The sequence below is a fragment of the Pyxicephalus adspersus genome, chromosome 5 (genome assembly GCF_032062135.1).
Source record: "Pyxicephalus adspersus chromosome 5, UCB_Pads_2.0, whole genome shotgun sequence".
In the NCBI taxonomy this organism is placed as follows: domain Eukaryota; kingdom Metazoa; phylum Chordata; class Amphibia; order Anura; family Pyxicephalidae; genus Pyxicephalus; species Pyxicephalus adspersus.
Window position 1 is genome coordinate 103756754 of NC_092862.1, and position 23292 is coordinate 103780045.

Consider the following 23292-nt stretch of genomic DNA (forward strand, 5'->3'; position numbering starts at 1 on the left):
AAAGCTGTCGGATAAGCGCGGCTCCGTGCGCGAGCTTTTCCGGTTGTTGAATAGCGCGATCGCGCGCGCGATTCCGGATCGCTAATACGAATGCGCGACCGATAATCCGATTTTGTTTGATGAATCAGGGGCTTTGTCTCTGGCATCAGTGTGAAAAGCACCCAAGATCATTCTGAAGTCACAGGTAGGTGTATATGACCTGGAGTTGACCTTCTAATAACTTCCTTCAAGAATGCCTGGCACATGATTAAAAAGCCAGTCAACAGTGTTCCTTTGGCCAGTATTGACGTATTTTTATTTAAGTCAGACCTACTTCTCTCCCTTTAAAGGTCTAGCAAGATTGCAAAAGAAGTGAAAGCAGTTGAAATGTAGATAGTGGTATTTTGAAAGCAATACTAATCTCAAAAGCATGTTGCATGACCATGGTGAAAGGCTCGTCCATGGCTTCGCCCAACTGGGAAAACTTCCAATGTAAAGTCTTTATTAGCAAAGCCTGTCACAAAAGCCAGGATGTATTTTGCTGTGATTCCATCACAAGAACAAATTAAAATTATAATATTATAATAAAACAATAATTTTTAATAAACCCAGTTCACACAAACATGCTGCTTTGGTGTGTGCTTACTAAATATGACATATATATTATTCTTGCGCTGTGAAAATTTGCACTGGAGCTCAGAGAAGTAAAGTTGACCTTACAATTGTTAGGTTTGCTTCCCCACCCCTAAATGCTGTAAAAATCCACTTTAAAGCCATTATCTCAAGTAGGCTGTTTGTTTCCTGTGGGCTAATGATGTTGCTGTTTTTAAAGCATAATTAAAGTCATTAGTGGTTGATGAGCATTTGCCATAATTGGTGAGTATGCTAATGGCACACTCTGCAAGTCCAGTATCTTGTCACCAGTGCAATCCTCAAAATCATTATCTCTGCTGCTGACTTTCCTGGGTCCACCTCGATCCTCTTTGCCATTGGGCAAACAATGGTGTCCCCCTGATGTAAGCCCTGCATGTACTCCAATACATTACAGTTCCTTTGTTGTGTGACACTCCTTCAAAAGCACAGCAGGCACAAATTTCTGTGCACTGGACACTCCATTACTATTATTAGACTACCCTAATGACACACATGCAGACTTGCACTCCAAAATGCCAGCCAAATGTGAACAATGTCTACATTGTCTATATTCTTCTTCCAACTTTTTCTCAAACTTCTGGTAATTTCACGTTTTTCACAAATAAAAACCTTTGAAATGCAGCAAGGTATTATGCATGCAATAATGTATGTTCTTGTTCATGTTTGTTGTCAAGTGACACAACCAAGACTGCTACAGTATATTGTGGTATTACTTAAAATTATGTTACTTACCGAAAATTTCCCTTTCACACTGGGCTGGTAAATGCCATCAAAAGAACAGTCTTGTTCCCCATAACATGCAGTGAAATTAAATAAATTTGACACCCTCTGCAGACACTGGCCCGGGTTTCCTGTCCCCTTAAAAAAGACAAACTGATCTGGATTGTAATTGGCTGGACGAAATTTGGCAGAACACAGACTTCCAAATATGTAATTCATTGTTAGGTTCACATTGTAGTTGCGAGGATAGCATGGATTATTGACATAGGCTTGCCCAGATATTCCCTAAACAAAAAACAAAAGCAGAGGTAAGACCATGTAATCAAAGCACCTAAGAGTTTTAGAAATGTTAAAAATGGAAAGTTCCTGGAAATTTTATTCATTGTTCTACAAAATGAATATCCATCTTGGAATTTCCGCATAAAATATTAATTTGTGAAGTCCATTTTTAATGTACAATAGAATAGAGCATGCCCGTGTATGCCATGTACATGTATAATACCTGTGCCAGTGAGGCCAGGAGACGTTTCTCAGATTCATCTCTGCCATAGCACTGAAAGCTGTGAGTGTATACGTTGTATTTATAACCATATAGAGTCACTTCCACTGTGTTGTTTGGATTCTGATCAGACTTCTCAGGGATAAAAGATATCTGTGTTGAAGCACCACCCAAATCTAAAGCTCCTGTAGTCTCTGCGCCATCAGGATGTACCCATGTACTCCATATGTTTTTCTATAGAAAGAATAAACATAAATGCATGCACATTATAATATTAATGCTTTATGTGAACATGAAAACATTGAATTACTTTTTATTGGCATTGGCAGATAGTTAGGAGGCTCAATAAGGTAAGAATTAAGTAAAGTTAAGTGTTAGGAGTAATTGTGCTTTCACATTATAATCAAATGCATGCCCATCTACATTGCTCCCAACTGTCCTTAATTTGGAGGGACTGTCCTTTCCACTTCTGTTGTTCCTCTTATTTCAAGGATATATACTATAATAGAATGTATTACTTGCCTATTAAAAAGTGTTATTTTACGCTATTGAATTGAATAGATTGTTTGGCTAGAATCTAATACCACACAGTAATTTAAAAAACCAAAGCAGATTGTGCACAAAATGTACAGACTTTAACGATTGTGATTAGTTTTTAGCTTTGGAACTACACAAATGTATAACACAAGTGTGTTGGCTACAATGATACAGCAGATGTGGCTTTAGAACATTACAACATTAGATGATGAAAAGTATTATAATTAGGATTTGATGTTACTGTTCCTTTAGTAACACTGGTAATATATTCTGTAAATGTAAGAGTGAAGAGGAAGCAGAAATGTAGCCAAGAAGACATTAATCTTCTATTGAAAAAAAAAAAACACTTTACTGTACTCTCTGTTATCTACATTTTAATGTGTATGTAACAATGGACCTCTGACCTGCTAAATTTATAGCTGATTGTATTTTGTAATATCATTTCAGTAAGTACAAATAGAGGTGTAGCAGGGGAGATGAGAGGAGGTCTATATTCTTTATAGTCCATCAGAAGTAAAGTAAGTAGGGTTGTGCTTTGCTCAAAAGACACAGTGCTGTCAGCTCAACTAGAAAGATAAGAGAGCACTACATTTCTTGCACATCAGGGATGTACTAAAAATAGATATAAATATATTCTATTTTGACAAACAGGTCTTTCAGTAGAGATATTAAGCACCTAACAGGGAATTAGTAATATGGGTCAGTGGCAAAATAGGACAAAAAGTTTCAACTTCAAACTGGAAATAAGAGAATTTTATATTGTAAAATGAAAGTTGTATGCATACAGATTGCATGAGAACATTGCGTTAAACTTGTTAAAGCAAAACAGTACAAATTCTTATTTCCAGAGTTCAGTCCCAATGATACAAGACAAACAGAGATAGTTCCAGTGTGACTAGCTTGGTGCTTAAATTCTATGTTTTAGGCTTCAGGGACGTTACTTTTGCTACTGCTTTAGTTCTCAGGTCCAAACATAATTTACATTCCTTATCTCTCACTTTCTGGTAAACAGGCTCCAAATTATGTAAGTATCAATAAATGGGATATTAGGGCTAAGAAGACCCCAATAAAATTATGGAACTTTTGCATAGGGACTCAGTAGATTAGTGTTGGTTTCCCTTTATTACCTGCATAAACAGTTGCATAGAAATACATTAGGACGGATTTTCCTAAACTGGTGGTGCCCAGTAAAAGAGACTTAGTAACCAAGTTTTCTTCTGTTGACTGCTCAAGCAATTGCAGGGAACTACAACATACTGGATCACAGGTAAGTCACAGGGCCCTACCAATAAGGCATTTAACTCTTGCCTATACCTGTTGTAAAGAAAGGTTTATTTAATAAAAAAGAAAGCCCTGCGCACTAAAAAAATTACACATATGTATACTGAAACAACATAATGCCACATTAAAGTATCGAAAGCATGCAATTTCTTTTCACACACCTCCAAGAAATTTCCCAATAAATAGTTGACTGTAATCCATCCGTAAACCCCTTCCTCCTGACCAGTTATGATGTTAGCTCCTCTAAAATCAAAAGGCTGGGTTTGGAAGTAGTTCTCAATACTGGTAAGGACACCTTGAGCGGCACTTTCATTTTTTAACCTAAGTGGTTTACAGGAGACAGACAAATTGCTGAGAATCTGGAAAGATGGATTTGCAATGTATAATTTATAGGATGATATCTTTCTTTAAATTTATTAACTCACCGAAGAAGCCTCATCCCAGCAGTAGCTCCCAAGTACGCTGGAGTGCTGTTTTGCTGATTACGTGGTATCACATCTATTACTTTCTTCATACAAATATCTATGTTTTCAGCAGCTTTTTCAGGTTGAGCAGCATAGCTGGAGATGCCAAGACCTCAAGACACAGCAGAAGTCAAAATAGTATTTAATGTAATATTTATTCTTTATCCTTATAATGTATTGTTACAAATACTTCCAAGTATGCCATCTTTTTTGTCTTTGTTTTTTGTTTACTTTAAAGGATAATTATTTTCAGTTATCATGTTTCCCACTCTTTTCCAACCTAAAGTAGCCCTCCCCGCAAAGTCGAGGTTTTATTTGTCTACATTCAGTGATTTATAGGTTACTTTAGATCAGGACTCAGGTGAAAGAGGGAAGTAGGATAACAGCAGTTTGTTTACCATTACCCTTTAAGGACAGACCACATACAGTATCAATATAGCATTTAATGACATATGAGGGGCAGTTGTGCTTAAACTTATATTGTTTAGAGTTACTTTATTTTGCTTTAGAAACCAGCAATACGCATATCTCTACATATTTGCTAACAGTTGAACGTAAAGTGGAACCATACTCTGACTTAATCAGCAAATATGCACAGCATACCTACCTGATATGGCCTAGACTTACTTGTGAGCAGCCACCCTGAAGGTCCAGAATGCTGTCATCCCTACATACCTGTAAGGTGACATCTTTGCAGACTCCATGGTGGAATGGTGGAATAGCAACCCTCCTTGACCAATGGATGGCCATTGATGATGTAACTCCCGGATAGCTTTTTATATGACACTGCCGCACAAATAGCTGAGTTCTACAATACATGGTGCTGGTAAAATGCCACAAAGGAGACATTGTATGTCTCATTTGACTTTTAGCACTACCTCCTAGTGACTTTTTGTTTTGTTGAGATTAGGTCCGCTTTAGACACAGACAGAGTCATGGAATAATTCTCCCTTAGGGATAATAGAAGAATAATTTCAATGAATGTGCGATGTAGTCTTTATATTGCAGAAGCATAATGCATTTGAGTATGAAGCTGTGTCTGTACATCTTGTATGTGCTAAGACTATCACAAACAGCCATGCCCTGTCTTTAAATGTGACCAAACACAGCCTACTAAACAAAGACAAATTGGTTACAGCATTTCTTTGAGTTTTCAGGCTGTGTATGACATAACTCAACAGTAATGAGCTCCTTCGAACACACCAGAAATTTCTGTACAGCTGAACAAAAATAATTTGATTTTCTATTCAGAAAAGGGTGGATGTTTTCACTGTAGAAGTGTGACATCATTTCAAAAGCCAAAATGAGCTGTTGGCATATATACAAATGAATCCATTAGTGGCTGTTGTCATTAGTGAGAGATTCACTCTGCTATACACAACCACATATCCAAAGTTAGTGCATAATAGAAGTGGTAATTACCAATGGCTAAGCACACAGAATAACTAATGCCCCATTATGCATCCATGCTGCCATTAGGGTTTGATGGCCATAACCACAGACCCAGATCAAGTCACATGGTACATGAAAGGTTTGTATAAAGTGGGTTTGATTTACAAAATAAGAAAGTAGAAAATATTTTCTTGAGAAGTGATGTAGTTTACTCTAAATACCCAATTATGTGCAGAAAAAAAACAGTGATTGATAGATGATGGTAATGATTTAAAGAGATTTGCAACTTCTTTAGTCAATCAGCAATGTGTTTTTTGAAAGCGCCCTTGAACCAAAATCCTAAATATAGAGTCTTAGCTTTTTACCCTCATAAAGGCAAAAAGAAGTGATGCAGAATAAAAATGAATGTAAAATGCCAATTTAAACTTCTTTAAAAAAAAATGCATGCTACTGTTCATACTGTCAGATTAATTTCATTTTGGAGCCTGCAGAGAAAAAGATATTGAGTTTACGGGAAATATATTTCTCTTTGAATTATGTCAATGTTAATTTAATTCAGCTGGAATTTCATTCCATGTGATTTGCTACCATTAACAGTTTTAGGATAAAGGTCAATGTATTGCCCGGGGTATATTTTACACTGATAACAGTAACATTTGTATAGTGTGTAAACTTGCTATATTCTGCCATGGTGAATTATGGACAAAATGACCACATAATTACATCCTTACCATTAACATTACACTTGTAGGTTTGGCTCACAACTCCAGTATTGTTTTCTTTCTCTGCAGGCCACTGGTACACGTAGACTGTTGTTCTTGAGGAGCCTGCATCCAACACTATCCCATACTAAGGGATAAAACATATTAAGCATGTTTGGATTATTTAAGGCAGGCAAAGGTCTAAAATTTTTGAAACATAGAAATTAAGCTTTAAAATCTGAAAGAAACATTCAGTGTTGCCATTAGGTCGATGCCACGTACACTTTTAATTGTAAACTCAAGTTATAAATACGCTTCTTTAAATTTATATCTCAGTAGTATCATCACTGTGCTATACATAGCTTGGGAAGGTCAGGGGTGGATCTAGCAGGTCCTTCCACTACAAGTTGCCTATTACTATATACTTCATAAGAAGAGAATGCAGTGTGACCAGTCTTTATTCAGCAAATTCCAGCATATTGTATTATTACACAAATTGTATATATTGTATGACATGCAATTATTTTAAATATATGTATAATATATAAATAATTTAGTAGCAGTGTAGAAAAAAAAGGGCCCGCCAGTCCTTGGGAATGTGACTTGCTAAACAGAATTACTATTTCTCTATATATATGCTTCACTGCTCTTCATTAACTTAATCAAGTTAATAAACGGTATATATAAGGGATTTGTGACTTTGGTTTATCTAGATCAGGTTTATTTGTATGTCAATGAGAAAAAAAACCATGGTAGACATTTTTCTAGTTTAGATTGAAGTGGTGAAGGCTCATGTTTTATTTGCCATTTATTTCTGGTTAAAAAAATTTATTTTCGTTCCACAAAGCAAAGACTTTGTAAACCCAATAAAGGTTTACCCTGTATTATTCACAATGTATTAAAAATTTTTGCTTGTTATAAATATTACATAGTTCCCGTGTTTTGGCCAAACATGATGGTAGGAAAAATGGTTTCAGAAATGGAAATACAAAAACATGAAATGTTCTAACTCTTGCCTTTCTTTGACATTAAATGTTTTTGTTAGCTTTGTTTAACTACATTTAAAACTTTTTTCCAGCCTATTTGTTACCATCAATTATTTCATTTGTACATACAATCAAACAATGACTTATATGTGTATATAATTTAAATAGTTTTTCTACATTTTCTTACCTTTAGGCCTGGAGAAATGGCTTTCTCATGGTGAATCTGAACATAGGCAATGGCGATAATAACTGATACACTTATTAATAGAAATAGGATAGAAATAACAAGAGATATTTTCATTTTTAAAGACATCCCAACACCTACAATGAGATAAAAAATAATATTAATAAAACAATAAAATTTTAATAAAATACAAGTTTTAGATCAACATATTTGCTTAGCATGTTAAGCAGAATAATGACACTTTAATCATTGTACATAATGGCCTCTATGCATAACTGATGAAAATTCCTTGTTTTTGTTGGGGTCAGGACGGTTAACAATTCACCTAAGCCTGATTTATTAGAATGTAGCAATCTGATACAAGATCACTATCAAAGTGATCAGGCAATCTGTATTAGGACTCTTTAGAAAGAACATCTCTTTGTATTGGGAGTTTGTAGGAAGAATGCCTCCTAAGTGTCTCTTTATAAAGCAGTGAAACTGACACTGACCAAACATTCTGGTGAAGAATCAATCACACCCAGTGAAAACACATATACTTTAAAGATTCTCCATTGAAGAATGTTCAGTGAATGTCAGATTCATTGCTTTATAATAGACCTTAGTTTTGTGTTTATTGGGAGGAATGCCAACATTACAGATAGTAAAAATGTCCCGATAGGTAATTCTGTATTGTTTAAAGCGGAACTAAATCCTAACGTTAGAAAAATTGTGACCAGACAGGTCCTTTATTGCAGAAGGGACAGGTGATGTCTATTCTGCACTAAAATAACCTTACCTGTCTGACTATAATTGGTAAAATACACTCACCTGTCCATGTTCCTTCACAGACATCACCATCATCTTCTGCTCTTCTCAGGTTCCCAATCTTTGGCGATGCTGATTGTCCAGACCGGGATAATGTAACTCGCTTGTATGCATGTGGGAGCTCATTTAGTCCTGGCACCCCATAGTTAACAGCGAACAAAAAATTAGCAGAAAGGTAGATAAGTATATTTTATTCCAGAAAGGGCAGGGATATCCCTTCTGCAATATAACATACCTGCCTGTCTGTTTGCTACATTTTTTAAATTAAAATAAAGGTGCTGAGTTTGGCTGCTGGGACTGTAATGAATGAATAAAAAATAAATCCTGCCAGACCACAAATTGTCTTTGCTTTATTGTTTAATGTACCCCTCGAGCTCCATAGTTCCCAACTTCTGAAAGAATCCTTAAAAAAAATTAACTGGTTTATATTGTCATTTGTTAACTTTATAACATTACCCATGCAATGACATTAATGCAAATGTTGATACACTGATTGTATAAGCTCTTCAGCCAACAATGTTATTAGGGCTTTGTTGCTAAGCAACATGTCTGTTGGAAGTTATAAATGGAAAAGGACTATGCAGTTTGCAGTTTGTGGTGTAATGAGGCATAAAGTGCATCCTTCTCCCTCCCTTATTGTATTTCAATTCTCTAAACTCTTCTTTAACTCCTCTTCTTGAATTATCCTCACAGCTTGGCAGATATTTTCAATCAACCATATCGCGATTTAAAGCTATGGCTGTCTTATTAGATCATACAGAGTAGTCTTAAAATTTCCCCCCTATTTACATTAATCACAAAAGTGCCTATTTGTTCATTTTATTAAACAATTTTACACTGTTACCATGTGACACCCACATTAAAAAGAACAATACATTTCTGGCTAAATTTTCCAACATCTCTCCATTACAGTGAAAACTATAGGTGTATATGAAGTGTGGCGGGACTTGTCCTCACAGCTATCGTGAGACCTCAATCAGTTAACAGGAAACTAATCAACATGACTGCTTTCATAATTTTTCATTATTATATTCATTTTTGGTTTAGTGGGGTTTTAAAGAGACCTCGTTGTCAGATTATTATTGTTAATTTAGATTAGGTGTGGATTTACCGTATTGTGCTATTTGCGTGTAAAAATCTCTTTTATGTAGGCATCCAAAAGCCCTGAAGCTGCTGATGAGCACCATCATCATCAAGGGATATCATTATGGAGGGCCACAGAGACATGGGGGTTCCCTACATTTGTTGCCCCATTTGCTTATTGCTACCTATACCCCTGCCTCCTCTCCTTTCCCTGGCACTTCATTTGCTAGCACTCCTCAGGGGGGTAAGATTGTTCACTGGTGACCTTGGCTAAAGGATATTAATTAGCACTTCCACCAGAATTTATTCCACTAATGCATTTCTTGTGAATCAGTTTCTGCATAGAAATGTATTTCTTAACAAAATGCGATACGGGGAACACGCCCTTACTCACATGTTAGCAAACTACAACTAATTGCTACATTTCTTCTGAATGTATAACGTAACATGTATATCATGAGGTGTTTTTAGCCAATATAAATTTTTTTTTTCAAAGTTTAACTGCACTGATTTCTTGCAGTAATGTCATTAGATTGTTCTACAATTTCCCATAAACACTAAAGTCTCATTCACTGCAATTTACAACCAAGGCCATTACAGTTTTATGACTAAACAGCTCTAGTAGAGCCATAAAGAGATTAGCCTCAAGCTTGACTATTTATTTCTACAAGGTTGTAGAGAAAGCGGTTTCCGCTGGTACTCATAAAGAAAAGGAAACATTTACTTTTGATTGCTGAAAAAAAGTAATTTCACAGAGCTAATATAGAATAAGAACAATGACAAGAATGTCTGGAACAATAAAAATGGAAATTAATATGCAATATGAGTCTGCAGATCATTTTGCTATTGAGAGCTTTGCAAAAGCTGTTTTTGTTTTTCGGGTAATACTTTAAATCAGCGTTCAATCAACATTTCTAGAATAGGTAACTATGGAATTGATTTACTAAAGGAATTTAGACTGTTAGCTTAGTGAATGTGGTGAAAATTAATTTTGCAAAGAATACCCAATCATATACAAGAACATTTAAAAAAAGACCATGACTTTTGCCAGCAAATGATTGGATGGATGAAGTCAGCAGAGCTTCAAGTTATTCACTAAACTAAAGGATTACACCTTCCAAGGTGAAACTCTCTACCCTTAGTGAACAGTTTGTGTTTTCTGATAGTTTTACTAAGACTAATGTGAAGCTTGTAAGGGGTAATTTAGAGCATTGTCTATCTTCAGTGGGTTTGCACAGCAATATTATGTGATTGGAGGAAATTATGCTCAATTGGGAGAAAGCATATGGGGCAGTGAGAGGAAAATGTGTGTTACTGCATAGGTAAATTTCATTATTTTGAAAAAATTCAAACCCATTCATTGAGTCTGATTTATTAAAGCTCTCCAAGGCTGGAGAGGATACACTTTCATCAGTGAAGCTGGGTGATCCAGCAAACCTGTAATGGATCTGGTCCAGAATTCAAAACATTTGCTAGCAAATGACTAAGAGATCCATTCCAAGTTTGCTGGATCACCCAGCTTCACTGATGAAAGTTTATGATTCCAGCTCAGGATCATCCAATGATAGGCTGCCTTATTGGCATTTCTGTCTTTGTCTTTCACAAAGGACTGTGGCCAGAGATAGAAGTAATATTAGTCCAGCCTTTGTATTATAATGGGAGAAAGTACCGGTACTTTGGGGAAGGTGATTGGGAACACTGTTTGCTCAGTTTCTCATTGTGTTTGTTATTCAAGCAAAATTACAGCAATTTTTTCCCAGTTACACAAAAGCATTTTTTCCATGGTTCTGTAAAAACTCACCTGTTTGCTCAGTACAGAACAAAAAATGGATTTAGACTGCCCCTATGATTTTTTTGACCAAAATTGATAATTTTAAATCTATAAAAAAATTGATTTCTTAACTGATCCAAAAAGATTTGATTTGTCTTTTTGTTCCATTGTGTTCATCTCTGTTCAGCACCTTCATCACCTAAAACACATGGCACCATATGCTCCCAGTGTTGAATGTCTCAGCTGGGAAGGTAAAGAAATAATGTGCTTTGTGGACCAAAGAGAAAGCAAAATCACCATTTCTTCAAGCTTGTCATAAATTTATTATAATTCTGGGTTTCTGAAGAGTTCCATTAGCACACTTCCATTAAATTTGGTTTCAAAAAGTTTGTGCATCAAGTATTTGATTTAAGGACTGTAGATATTGTCAATACAACCTGCTGAAGTTAAAACCAACCATCTGAATGGGGAAAAAAGGGAATTTAGGTGTCTCAGTTAGGTGTCTCTGTGAATGTGATTCGGTGACTTTCCCCAAAACTGCTGGGATTTTCAAGAATAACCATCTTTAGGATTTACAGGTTCAAAAAAGGGAAAATATCCAGTGAGCGTCAGTTTTTATCTGTGAAAATGCTTGTTACCAGAAGTTGCAGAAAAATGGTTAGTTGGGTTAAAGCTGGTAGAAAGGCAACAATACATAAACACTCATTACAACTGAGATGTAGGGAAGAGCATCTCTGAATGCACAACACAATAAATGGCTTAATCCGGAGCCAACAACATTAATGGATGGATCCATTCTGCCTTGTATCAATGGTATAGGCTGGTCTGGTTATTTAATGGCGTGGGGGATATTTTTGTTGGCATGCTTTGTGTGTCACGGTAATCACAGAAGGGAGGTGCACCCTCCAGTTCCAGTCTCCGGAGGCTGGTGTCTTAGACTCTGCGCCCCATATATTTCCATGCCAAGTGGGCTTGGCATGGACAAATATGGGGCGCAGAGTCTAAGACACCAGCCTCCGGAGACTGGAACTGGAGATTAATGGATGTACAGCTGACAAATCCGCATCAACTTCAAAATGTATAAAGTCAAATGTATAATATACCAAAATCCCTAAGGAATGTTTCTAGCACCTTGGCAAATCTATGCCATGAATAATTTTAGCACCTAATCGGTAAAATCTTTTATTTGATTTAATACATTTACAAAACTATTTCAATAAAACCTTTAAAAATTCAATATTATATGTTTGTAGTTTTCATAAAATGAGCCATCAAAGAAGGCATTGTTAAGCCATTTTCTGTTTTTGGATGACAATCGTCTCCCAAATAGCCTCATGTGGCTATGCAGATTCGGTGAAAACTCTGTTTACATCTGTGCTTTCTACATTGTCATTGTTTCACACAGATAGAGGCTACAACTGGAAAATTCAACACAGACCCTGAATTTTCCTCGATTTTGGTTGGGAAACCTTACCCAAGAAATACCTGTAGCCATTACTGGGGCGCCTACATTTGAACAGAAAGTGGCTAAAAACATAATTTTATCAACCCTAAGATTGAAAAAAGTTTGAAAACAAGGTAAAAACAAGTATTTTTTTTAAATGTTAAAAATACACAGTGCCATCAAACACAGAAAGTTATTCAGTAATGGGTTACATCAATTTTAGGTATAATAATATGAAGTCAAGCTCAATGAAAATCTGGAAGTGATTTCCATAAGTATATGTAAAATGGTGCTTAAGATTTTAATTTAGGAAAAAAGAAGCATGAACATTCAAATTATGTGTGTATTCATAATCAAAGAGCACAAAACAAGATAAATCTCCTAAGTAGGACACTTGAGGGCAAAATTTATCTTAAAGATTAGTGGTATTCTTTTTTCTATGCTAATTTTGAATTCCAGAAGTAAACTTCAAACACAAATGCTGGCTACAATCTAATACATTTATAATGCCCCCCCCCCCCCATACTTCTATAGCTAATGTGTTCCATATAGAGCAGGCTCAGATACGAAAAGTAAGTTTGGCAGTTTAAAGGTTGTGGAAAATCTGATACTTGGGTATTGAAAAAGATAAATAGAGTAAAAAACAGATTTTAAAGTTTTAACTGTGCAGAATAGAACTTTAGGTAAAAATTGTGCGCTGGTCTGTAACACAATGTTGAAAAATGTAGTAATTAGTAACTCATTACTAAAATAATCTTTTTTTAACATTCACCCACATTAGAAAAAATACTGCATATTAGGAATGCGTGAAATTGTTACATTGTGCTCCATGGTAATGGAAAATGCTTATTTCCTTGTAAATGCTGTTATTCTGGAGAAACGCATAGTGGTTAAAAGGCAAGGAGGAAATAATCTGCTTTTAGGGCTACTAGGAAAACTACTGTCACAGAATCATGAGGAGCTGACCATTGCCAAGGCAGACATGCCAATGCAAAACACAGGGAGAGCAGAGGGTAGGCTCTCTGCCCCCTAGAATAACGTTGTTTTGGAACATTAGGGGGAGGTCACACACCATTTGTTTCAAAATTTTGTGAAATAATTACATGGAATAAATCCATTTTTGAGCGTAAATCTAAATCACACATGAAAAAATGACTTTATTGATTTAAAAAAATGTGTTATTTATGTCCCTAGAAAAAAGTCCAAATCAATTAATGGATTAGGCTGCCATACTGCCATATTTCCCTGCAGCATTTCCAACTCCTGAAATAACAATCATTTCTGCATCTAAACCTAAAAAAGCCAAGGTGTTCATCTGTCATTTCTTTTAGCTCTTAAATTTTGCTTAACGAAGGTCATTATGTTTCTCTAACATATTTTTTGTGAAAGGTATGCCAAGCTATTCTAGAAAGAGAGTTATTATGTATGGCCAGCATTGGAATCATTGTCATAAATTCCCAAAGAGGAAGCCTGTGCTGATGACAGAATAATGGCAGTGAACTGTGCCATCACCTGTAGACATTCCTTTTTTTTTGCAGCGTCTGCACTGCTGGCTTGAGACCGGAAGGTACGTAAGATATTTTATAATAATAAATTATATATAATAATAAATAATATAATATTTGCCAAAAGACATCTATTGTCTACTAAAGATTCATTACTTTATCTCCTGCCCTTCATTTGGAAAGACTTTTCTTCTTTGGAAACAGATTGTCCTTCTTACTTCCTCAGCTAGTTCTCCTTTGTTCTGATGTATGAACTTCAATTTTAAAAGTTGCTATTTGATAAGCAACAGTGTTGTACTACAATAAATCTTTTAACCTACCGCTAAATTATTGATTTTGTTATTCTAAAAAAAAACAGTAAAGAAAATGTTACATTAATCAGTATTTTCTGTGTAATGATTATTTTTGTGGTGATAGACATGACAGGCAAATATGTAAATATTTAAAGCTAGTGTCTATAAATTTTCGTGATATATATGCAGAAGGGTATGTTATGTTTGTTCTTCAGATATTCAGGATAGGTTAGGATAGGATAGAAGGGGACAGGGTAGTGTAGTATGACATTTCTAGTTTTGTGATAGGTAGGTATAAATTCAGGGTTCGCACCTCCTTGCTATGTAAGTGGCCCCGGGGGTTCATAATTCGTATTTTTAATTTTGAGCTTCTAGACACACTAAATTTTGAAACAACAACCCTGTAAAGATGAAATTTGGGATACTGCTAGCTATGAGGGTCCCCTGTGTACCCTGAAAATGTCCGGTCAGTAGGACATACTGTTTAGGAGATATGGAAGTTTGTACTGGGAGTCCATGACATGCTGCATTCATACACAAACACGGCTGAGAAACTTTCCTAACGATGAAGTAATTGTACACGCTATTTGTACACGCTTTTCTTTAGACCATCTGAAGGAGAATTCCCCTCCTCCACATTGTCTACGGTGGGAAGGAGTTCCCCTATCAGGGATCTCCTGTCGCAACAAGGAGGATAAAGAGCCGCATGCAGCTCCAGGGACAGGGGTTGCCGACACCTGATCTAGAATATGTGGGATCCAGCGTTTTTTCTTTTAGTTGGTACTGCCTTAAATGAGTGTTCACAGCAGAAATGTTCCAAAGCTACATGGCGAAACAGGGAATCACATCATGATGGTTCATGTGTGCACTGGTAGAACATAAAAAGATAGTGAGTAAGTGGGTAGATTCCTAAAAGCCCCCTCCATAAAACACCCATAACAGTGGGGAACTGGCTGGATGTAGGTGGGCGAGTTATGATAGACCTTGGGTGGTCCTGTAGTTAAGAAGGCATTGGAAAGGCATAGGGTCTGGTATAGTATAGGAAGGGAGGCACATGCTTTTGGACCGTGCTGCCTTAAATGTGTGTTCACAACAAATGTTAGAAAGCTACATGACATTCTTGTCATAAGATCACATCATGACGCATGTGTGTAAACTGGTGGGACATAAAGATCCCAGTTTATTAAAGTTCTCCAAGGCTGGAGAGGATACACTTTCATCAGTGAAACTGGGTGATCCAGCAAACCTGGAATGAATCTGGCCCAGGATTGAAAACTTTTGCTAACAAATAGCAAATGGCTTTTAGGAAATCCATTCCAGCTTTGCTAGATCACCCAGCTTCACTGATGAAAGTGTATACCCCTCCAGCCTTGGAGAGCTTTAATAAATCAGGCTCAAAGGGGGGATGGCAAATGTGGTCAATGGTGTTTTTTTCAGCTGGGGTCCAAGTAGTTAACTTTCAGACTATAAAAAGTCCCTGCTTTTTGAATAAGATCTTTCATAGGCTTAACATGTCATACCCTTTTTAAAGTTGGTAGTTGTCAGGGGTCAGCTTTTGATTTAAATAACATTGATAATATAAATTATTTATATATGGCATTACTATTGCTTGGAAATTGTTGTTTAACTGAAAAACAATAGATACTGATTTTGTAGGAACATTCCCATTACAATTACTTCCTACAGATATCAACACTGGTTTAAAAGTCTTATCAAATGTTCTAATTAACAACTGTAATAGGGAGGGGGCCTTCTGGCATTCCTATCAGTTTTAAAGCCATTTAAGTTGCCCTTTTTCTTCTTTTTAAAGCCCCCTTTTCAGGATAATAAACATATACCCCATACACATGAAGTAATGTAATACTGATATAAAGTATTACATTACCTAACTGTTTATTCAAAGATCCTGTTTTACTGGTATTGATTATACTATACTTTTCTCTTATATTGTAATATAACTCTGTAAACCTTTGGAGGAAGCAAATACTGTCTGCCAAACATACAGGCAATCATCAGCTTCATATCCTTCTATGTAGACCTGATGAAATTAATATTCTGAAACAGTAGTATTTATTTCCTGCAAGTATACAGATTTTATATAATTGGGGAACTGCTAACAACAGAGGATATGTGCAGTAAATGATGTATTAACATTTCATGTGCAAGTCCGGTAATGAATTTGGGTAAATATTTGGGGCTTTGGATTAGTGTACTTTTTATTCTATAAATGGGTGATTTCAATTTTGAAGCAGCTGTATACATTTAGCTTCACTATGCATAAAAAGCTTTTTTAGCTACAGAAATCATTGCATTTCTAAGACATGTTTTTAAGGCATTTCAAGAAATGTATTTTTATGTAAATTTATACATTTCAGATCTGACACAGTTGTAGAAATGCTTGGTAAGTGTACTGCCAAGAATTTGTTCTTTAGTAATGAATAATATTGAAAACTGTACACTGAAAAGCAAGTTTTTTTTTAAGACTAATTCCTAAACTAATAATATAATCTATGTAGATCCTTTTGTAAACATGGTTTACCAGTATATTATATACACCCTATCACAATCTACTCCGTATCACAACAGAATACACAGAACCATTACAAATTCATTGGCTGTAATAGTTTTAATATGACGCCACTACAATGGTAATGCATAGTAACACCACCGAGTAAAATAGATAATGCATAGTAAAACCTCCAGGTTGAGTAAAGTTACTACATACGATTATATTGCTTGAATAATCAAAGAAAGGCAATGTTTAAGGCACAAATGTTACCTTATGGTATTACCACCAGATACTACAAGGTAAAAAAGCTAATTTTAGAGTAAAGATGACTTTAGGTTTTCACCATCTACAAGCACATTGGCACAACTGTCAAATTACAGGACTGGTAAAAATGATACCTGAAAAATAATTGAAACTTTTTAATATTGTAACAAAAATAAACTACAGCATGGATTTATGTGGAGATCAAAGGCAATGACCACCCAGCTGGTTTACTGTCCCTTTTTGTTGCAGCGATTTATCAGACCCCATGACAGATAAGACTAGACCAAACTAGACCACAAAGGCTCCTTATGCTCACATACCAATAGCCAGCACACTCATGTCAATGGGGATCTTCAGATATTTATCTCCTAGAGAAGCCCCATCTCCACTAACACCAATATCAGTGATTGGCTACAGGAACAACCATCCTTTCCCTGTGATTGGTCTCTCCTTCCACTATAAAAAAGGTAACTCGTCCTGATAGCAGAAGAAAGTAGCTCATCGGCGAACTACCATCTCTAGACATATTAGGTCTGCTTTAATAAAGCTCCCCAGGACTGGAGAAGATAGACTATCATAACAAAACCCAGGTAATCCAGCAAACCTGGAATGTATCTGATGCTGAAAACATTTGCCAGCTAATAGTAAATGGTTTTTAGGAAATCCATTTCAGGTTTGCTGGATCACCCAAGTTCTCCCATAATAGTTCATTGTCCTCAGTCTTGGTAAGCTTTAATAAAACAAGGCCATTATTTACTTTATGTCTCTAAGAGGCAGACTACAATACATTAGTCAGAGATTTTTTTTTGTTTAAACTAAGGAAACATTCTTATCTAAAGGGACCCTACTCATGTATAGTTCCTCTTATCTGCTGCCTAGTTCCAATGGTGAAGTGACTCAGTGATGATCTCAGTCTTTAGGACATTCTTATCTTGGCATAGTAAAAGGCAACACTTCTCTTCCTGACTGTATGTAATAGGCCAGGGAACACTAAAAGGTTTATGTGCACAGTTTTTGGTGTCCATTTTAAAAAAAGCCAGATCAATAAATCTCATGTTTAAACATGAAGCTCCCTTTTATGTTCAATCACTATGTAAATTTCAGCACTCACACCTCCAAAAATAATAACCAATTTTTATTGGGATTTATACCCATATGACACATACATGGCAGCCACCCAACAGTGCCAGTAATTGTTGTAAATTGCCAGTTCATTTAAGGTTTGCCATAATGGTATATGTCTGATTAGATATCTGTTCGTATTACTGTCAGTCCAAGTTCATATTCACTAAGCAGATACTGAATAGATCTTTTGCAACAGTATAACGTATAGTATATATGGCATTTACTGGAAAGAAGGATAATAATTTTTTTTATGTTCACAACACAAATATAAGGGTTCATAGACAGTAAACCCAAATTGTGTATTAGCTGGATAATTCTGACTCATCAAGTATGCTCATAGCAAGATCACCCACACAACTATGGCTCACTGCTCTCCCCCCATGTCGACACATGCAGTCAGCTCATGTGATATTAATGGTGTTTTTCTCCGCATTAATAATAGTCTATGAATATTATCAGGTTGAGCTTCTTTTATGAAAATATAATACAACATACCTTCTAATATAACACAACAACTATCTATCTGCTTTGAATTAGGTATGATCATTTGGCCCTTTATTACAAATGCACATTTTGTCCATGAAAACTCACTTAAACCTTCCCTCAAAACATTAATATACTAATCTACAAAATTTCAATCTGTGGGGAGCATGCATGATCTTCCCTGAAACCTCCTGACCATCCTAAGCAGTTTGTACTGGCCCCTTGCATTCCACAGGGGTGGTAGCCCTTGAGAACCATTTGGGAGGGGGGGGGGGGGTAATGCCCATGTGAGTGGGGTAACACTTTCACTACTGCAAGTTTGTTTTAGCCTTTTCAATGATAATAAATGTGGCATATGTTTTTGCCAGTAAAAATTATAAAGTGGCATTAAACTAACCTCACCTCACACTATCACCAATGCTGACACTTTTACCTGGATTTTTTTCTGAGTTTAGATTTTTGACAATCTTTATTGGCACAAGGCCAAGGTCTTCTTGATTGGCATGCATGTGCCCAGGCGTTCATTCATTTATGGCACTTGAATATGCTGAGAATGTACAATGAACTGGGCATGCTCAGCTTTGTATATATTCAACAGAAAATTGCAAACAGGCAGGTAAATTTGTTTTACATAGCATGTTCATTATACCAACATGTCTGTTATACCAGCATAGAGCTAAGCTTAGATGTAAAAGAAACATAAATTACAGAACAAGAACACCTTGTAAAATCTGACAGGGAAACATAAATATGTGGTGCAAAGATTTCACTGCCACCATTGATGGACCTTAAAAAGCCAGAGGACCAGCCCAATTCTAAATTTTGCAGGGTCAAGTAACTATTTAAATATAAAGCACCCATGTTAATAAATGAGCATTAGCAAGTTATCCCAAGCAGCACACATATATCATATGACTACTTTGTAATAGAGAACATTGTTGAACTGTCTTATCCAATGACACTTGCAGAATATATATAAAATGTAATTTTACACAATTGGCAGCATTTTAACAGCTACTCTTGCTACATAATAAAAGCAACAATTCCTAGCTGTCATTTTAACAGCTGAGAATTGTGAATATTACCAGTGGGAGAGAAATAGCAGAAGAAGAAGAACAGACCTTAGGAGAAACGTCCTAGAAATTAAGTTGACGGTTTTTAGGGCATAGCTAGGGCATATCTCCTATGCCTTAATTCCTCAAGTAAATACTGAGCAGAGTTTAGTTGGTTCCTGTCAAATAAAATCATATCCATCAAATGTAATGATGTGAATGCCATTATGAAAGCATTACAGTTTGAGTCAATATATCATGCATCATTAAGCCCTATTTAAAATGTCTGCCTTCATGTTTGTGGTTTAGATGCAATTTAATGTATCACCAGATCTGTACCAATAGTTATTGGTTGACTGTTGATTTTTTTTTAATTTTCTGTATGCAGTTCCAGCACTACTGACTTTTAAAACCAACAAACACAAATTGAACAAGGTAAATTTAATCACATTGATTAATTTAAATAATAGGCAGCAGCTTTGGAAATGAACCATATACATTCAAAAAACCTAATGTGTATCTGTGTCTATTTAATTCCCACAACTGTGTATCACCTTCTTCAAGTCCTACCCCCTCCTCATGTAAACACTTGGGTTTTTATTGTTATGCAGAGATGCTAGGAAATGTAGTCTGGCATTCCCCCTCCTGTTGTATGTTGCTTCCCCACCTCTCAGATTTTAAACTGTTTGGGGCAGGGTCCTCTCCTCCGCCTGTGTCACTGTCTGTGTCTGTCTATCATTTGCAACCCCTATTTTATGTACAACCCCCTTATTTATTGTTGGCGTTATATAAATACTTTTCATTATTGTTATTATTATTATTATTATTATTAATAATAATAATAATGATAATGGTCCATCCTGCTTTGGGTGTTGTACCTGATTGACCCTCCCACTGGCTAAATTCTGAGATGGGAGGAAATATCTGTAATGCAGTGTGCACACACATTTGACCAAAAAACTGCACTACAAATAGAAATGTGTCAAAAGACCTTCAGTTACTGTGACTGCATTACATTATCACATTTTACATTACATTATCAAACTTTAGTGGTCTGCTCAAGGCTTTAGCACTGCACCCAGTTCAATTGTGATTTCTCAGCACCGTGTAACATGTAAAGCCTGGCTAAAAAAAAAAATGGTTATGGCGCCCATTTGCCATGGTATCTTTTCCATAATCATATGCAATGTCTCCACCACATCCATCATTTTCTCAATTAGGGTTAAGGTCTGGGCCAGTCAATGTGAGAAAATGGTGTCTCATGCTCCCTGAACCATTCTTTCTCAGTTTGAGTCCGATCAATCCTGGCATAGTCATCTTGGAATTTGCCTGTGTCATCAGCAAAGAAAAAATCTATTGACATGAAAACCTGGTCATTCAGTATATCCAGGTAGTCAGTCAGCTGATCTCATTTGTTGAGCCTGGCCAACGGAAGCAACCCCAAGATCTTAACACTGGCCCCACAGGCTTGGGGAATTTTTTGGAGCAGGCAGTGTACATAACTAATCATTTTTCTAGAGGCAATAATTTCCTCAACTGGATATAGACAAAACAAAAATCTGACAGCATTTATACCTGCTCTCTTGTATATCTAAAACTATATAAAAAAGTATATAGATATGTTTTAAAGTAGACATGTATGGCTGTACAGTTATTGGTTGTGTTTCACATAGATCAGATTCTAACCCAGTATATTCATGTATCCTGAGAATTGCTTTAAGCATTAGTGACATAATTATGAGGCAGTGGGCACAGCGCACAGGATTGCACAAAACCGCATTCCCCTGCTGATCAAAAAAGAAAACTAAAAAGCAATATTGCCAAAAAAAAGCCAATTTTGCTCCTCAAAAATCAATGTATACATTATTTTATTTTAACTAATGACAAAGTTATTGCCCATATTGAAAATGGAAACATTTCTTCGGTCCAGGAGTATAAATGTAGGAGAGCTGAATTGGTTAATAATGTGGAGAAGTTCCAATCTAACAGTGCAGATGACATTCAATTTGATTGCGGGATGGTATATATGTGTTCCCCACTCACAGGCTACACCTAATTTTTGCAGGATGTTATGTATCCAATGAACGCTAAATATTATAGGATTCAGCAAAATGAAGTGTTGATGGACGTTGAACAGTGATGAACAGTCTATTTATTATACCCTAGAAAATAAATAGATCATTGGAATTTCTCTATACTAAACAAAATGAAAAGCTTATACTATACGAATAAGCCCCGCAGAAACAGTACATGTCAGAGATATAAAAGAATATCCTTACTTTATTACCATAAATCACAAGAGTGTTTGTGAAGTCCCCACACAAACTCATATATTCTGCAGCATAAATGGAAAATATCAGTGGAAAGCATTGTGCATTGAGTATCCCACATATAGGTTCACATAGAAGCAAGTACATCATTTTCTTACCAGTTCCTCCAGCTCAGTGAACAATCAGCTTGGACCTGACAGTTTTAAGTCACAGTACGCTGCAGCTCAGTTAAAAGATGTAAATACACAATCCCATTTGAGCAAGCACAGAAGTAATGAAGGATGCACCAAGCTCCATGTAAATGAATGGGTGCAGGAGGTAGCATTGTGTTATACAGAGCTGCTAGCCACTCCTCCAGCTGGGGAGTATCCAAGACATACAAAGACTAGAAAAGAAGATTCATTCCACAGCAGGTAGGCAGAGAACCAATGTCTATAACAATTCACATTCCTTAGCTACATTGGTTTGTCAGGGAAGCAAAGCCGGAGTCCCACTGTGAATTATCTCCAGCAATTCTATCCTTAAAGTGTTTGTACTTAACCCAATCACTAAAATCTCATGTAAACATTAGGCTACGTACACATGTGCAATAATTGTCTTTAGAAAACGAATGAATAGCGACCGACGATTACACACGATTATTTTGAACGATCGTATTGTGGACAATTCGGTACATGCTGAAAAAATATGATCGTTCAAATATAATCCATCAATACACACACTTTTTAATGATGCGGGATGTGACATGTAAAGGAGAAAGTGTACCGCAGAACAATCCACGGTCACTGAACGACAGTACACACAATAGATAGCGAACGATCGTCACCCAATCAGATCCACTGGGCCAGTCGTTCATTTCCATCGACATTCCTCATTCATCGGCGTCCTTGTGCACTTTTTTTATCGGACGTTAGTTGTTCATTTCCAATAATAATTATTGCCCGTGTGCACATAGCCTTAACGTCTAACTACAGGTAGATAATAAAGATACACATAAAATGTAGGTCCCCTTTTTTTTTAAACAAAATCATTAAATGCATGCAGCAAAGGAATGACTTTGTAAAGCTGCGTACACACGTCAAATTTTTCTCGCCCGATAATCGGCATCGGCCAGATATCGGGCGAGAATCTGGCGTGTGTACAGCCCAGGTCGTTCATCGTCCATGGATCTGTCCTGGAACGATGAGCGATTCTAATGCAAGGGAAGGAGGAGAGCGAGCAGCAGGGTGCCGCTCCATCGTTCTCCCCCTCCCCTCTCCATAGAGCAGAACGGTGCTGTATGTACAGTA

The 23292-nt window shown here is 36.3% G+C and overlaps 1 protein-coding gene across 1 annotated transcript in view; it reads right to left on the bottom strand.

The window, feature by feature from the left end:
- Nucleotides 1–22314, bottom strand: part of ENTPD3 (ectonucleoside triphosphate diphosphohydrolase 3) — a 28398-nt gene extending 6084 nt beyond the window's left edge. The window contains exons 1-7 of the mRNA XM_072412335.1: nucleotides 22162–22314; nucleotides 7401–7534; nucleotides 6258–6375; nucleotides 4096–4246; nucleotides 3832–3991; nucleotides 1856–2086; nucleotides 1366–1638 (exon numbers count right to left, since the gene is read on the bottom strand). Of these exons, the coding sequence (XP_072268436.1) occupies nucleotides 1366–1638; nucleotides 1856–2086; nucleotides 3832–3991; nucleotides 4096–4246; nucleotides 6258–6375; nucleotides 7401–7526 (1059 nt within the window). The 5' untranslated portion in view covers nucleotides 7527–7534; nucleotides 22162–22314. The remainder of the gene's footprint in view (nucleotides 1–1365; nucleotides 1639–1855; nucleotides 2087–3831; nucleotides 3992–4095; nucleotides 4247–6257; nucleotides 6376–7400; nucleotides 7535–22161) is intronic.
- Nucleotides 22315–23292: the final 978 nt, after the last annotated feature.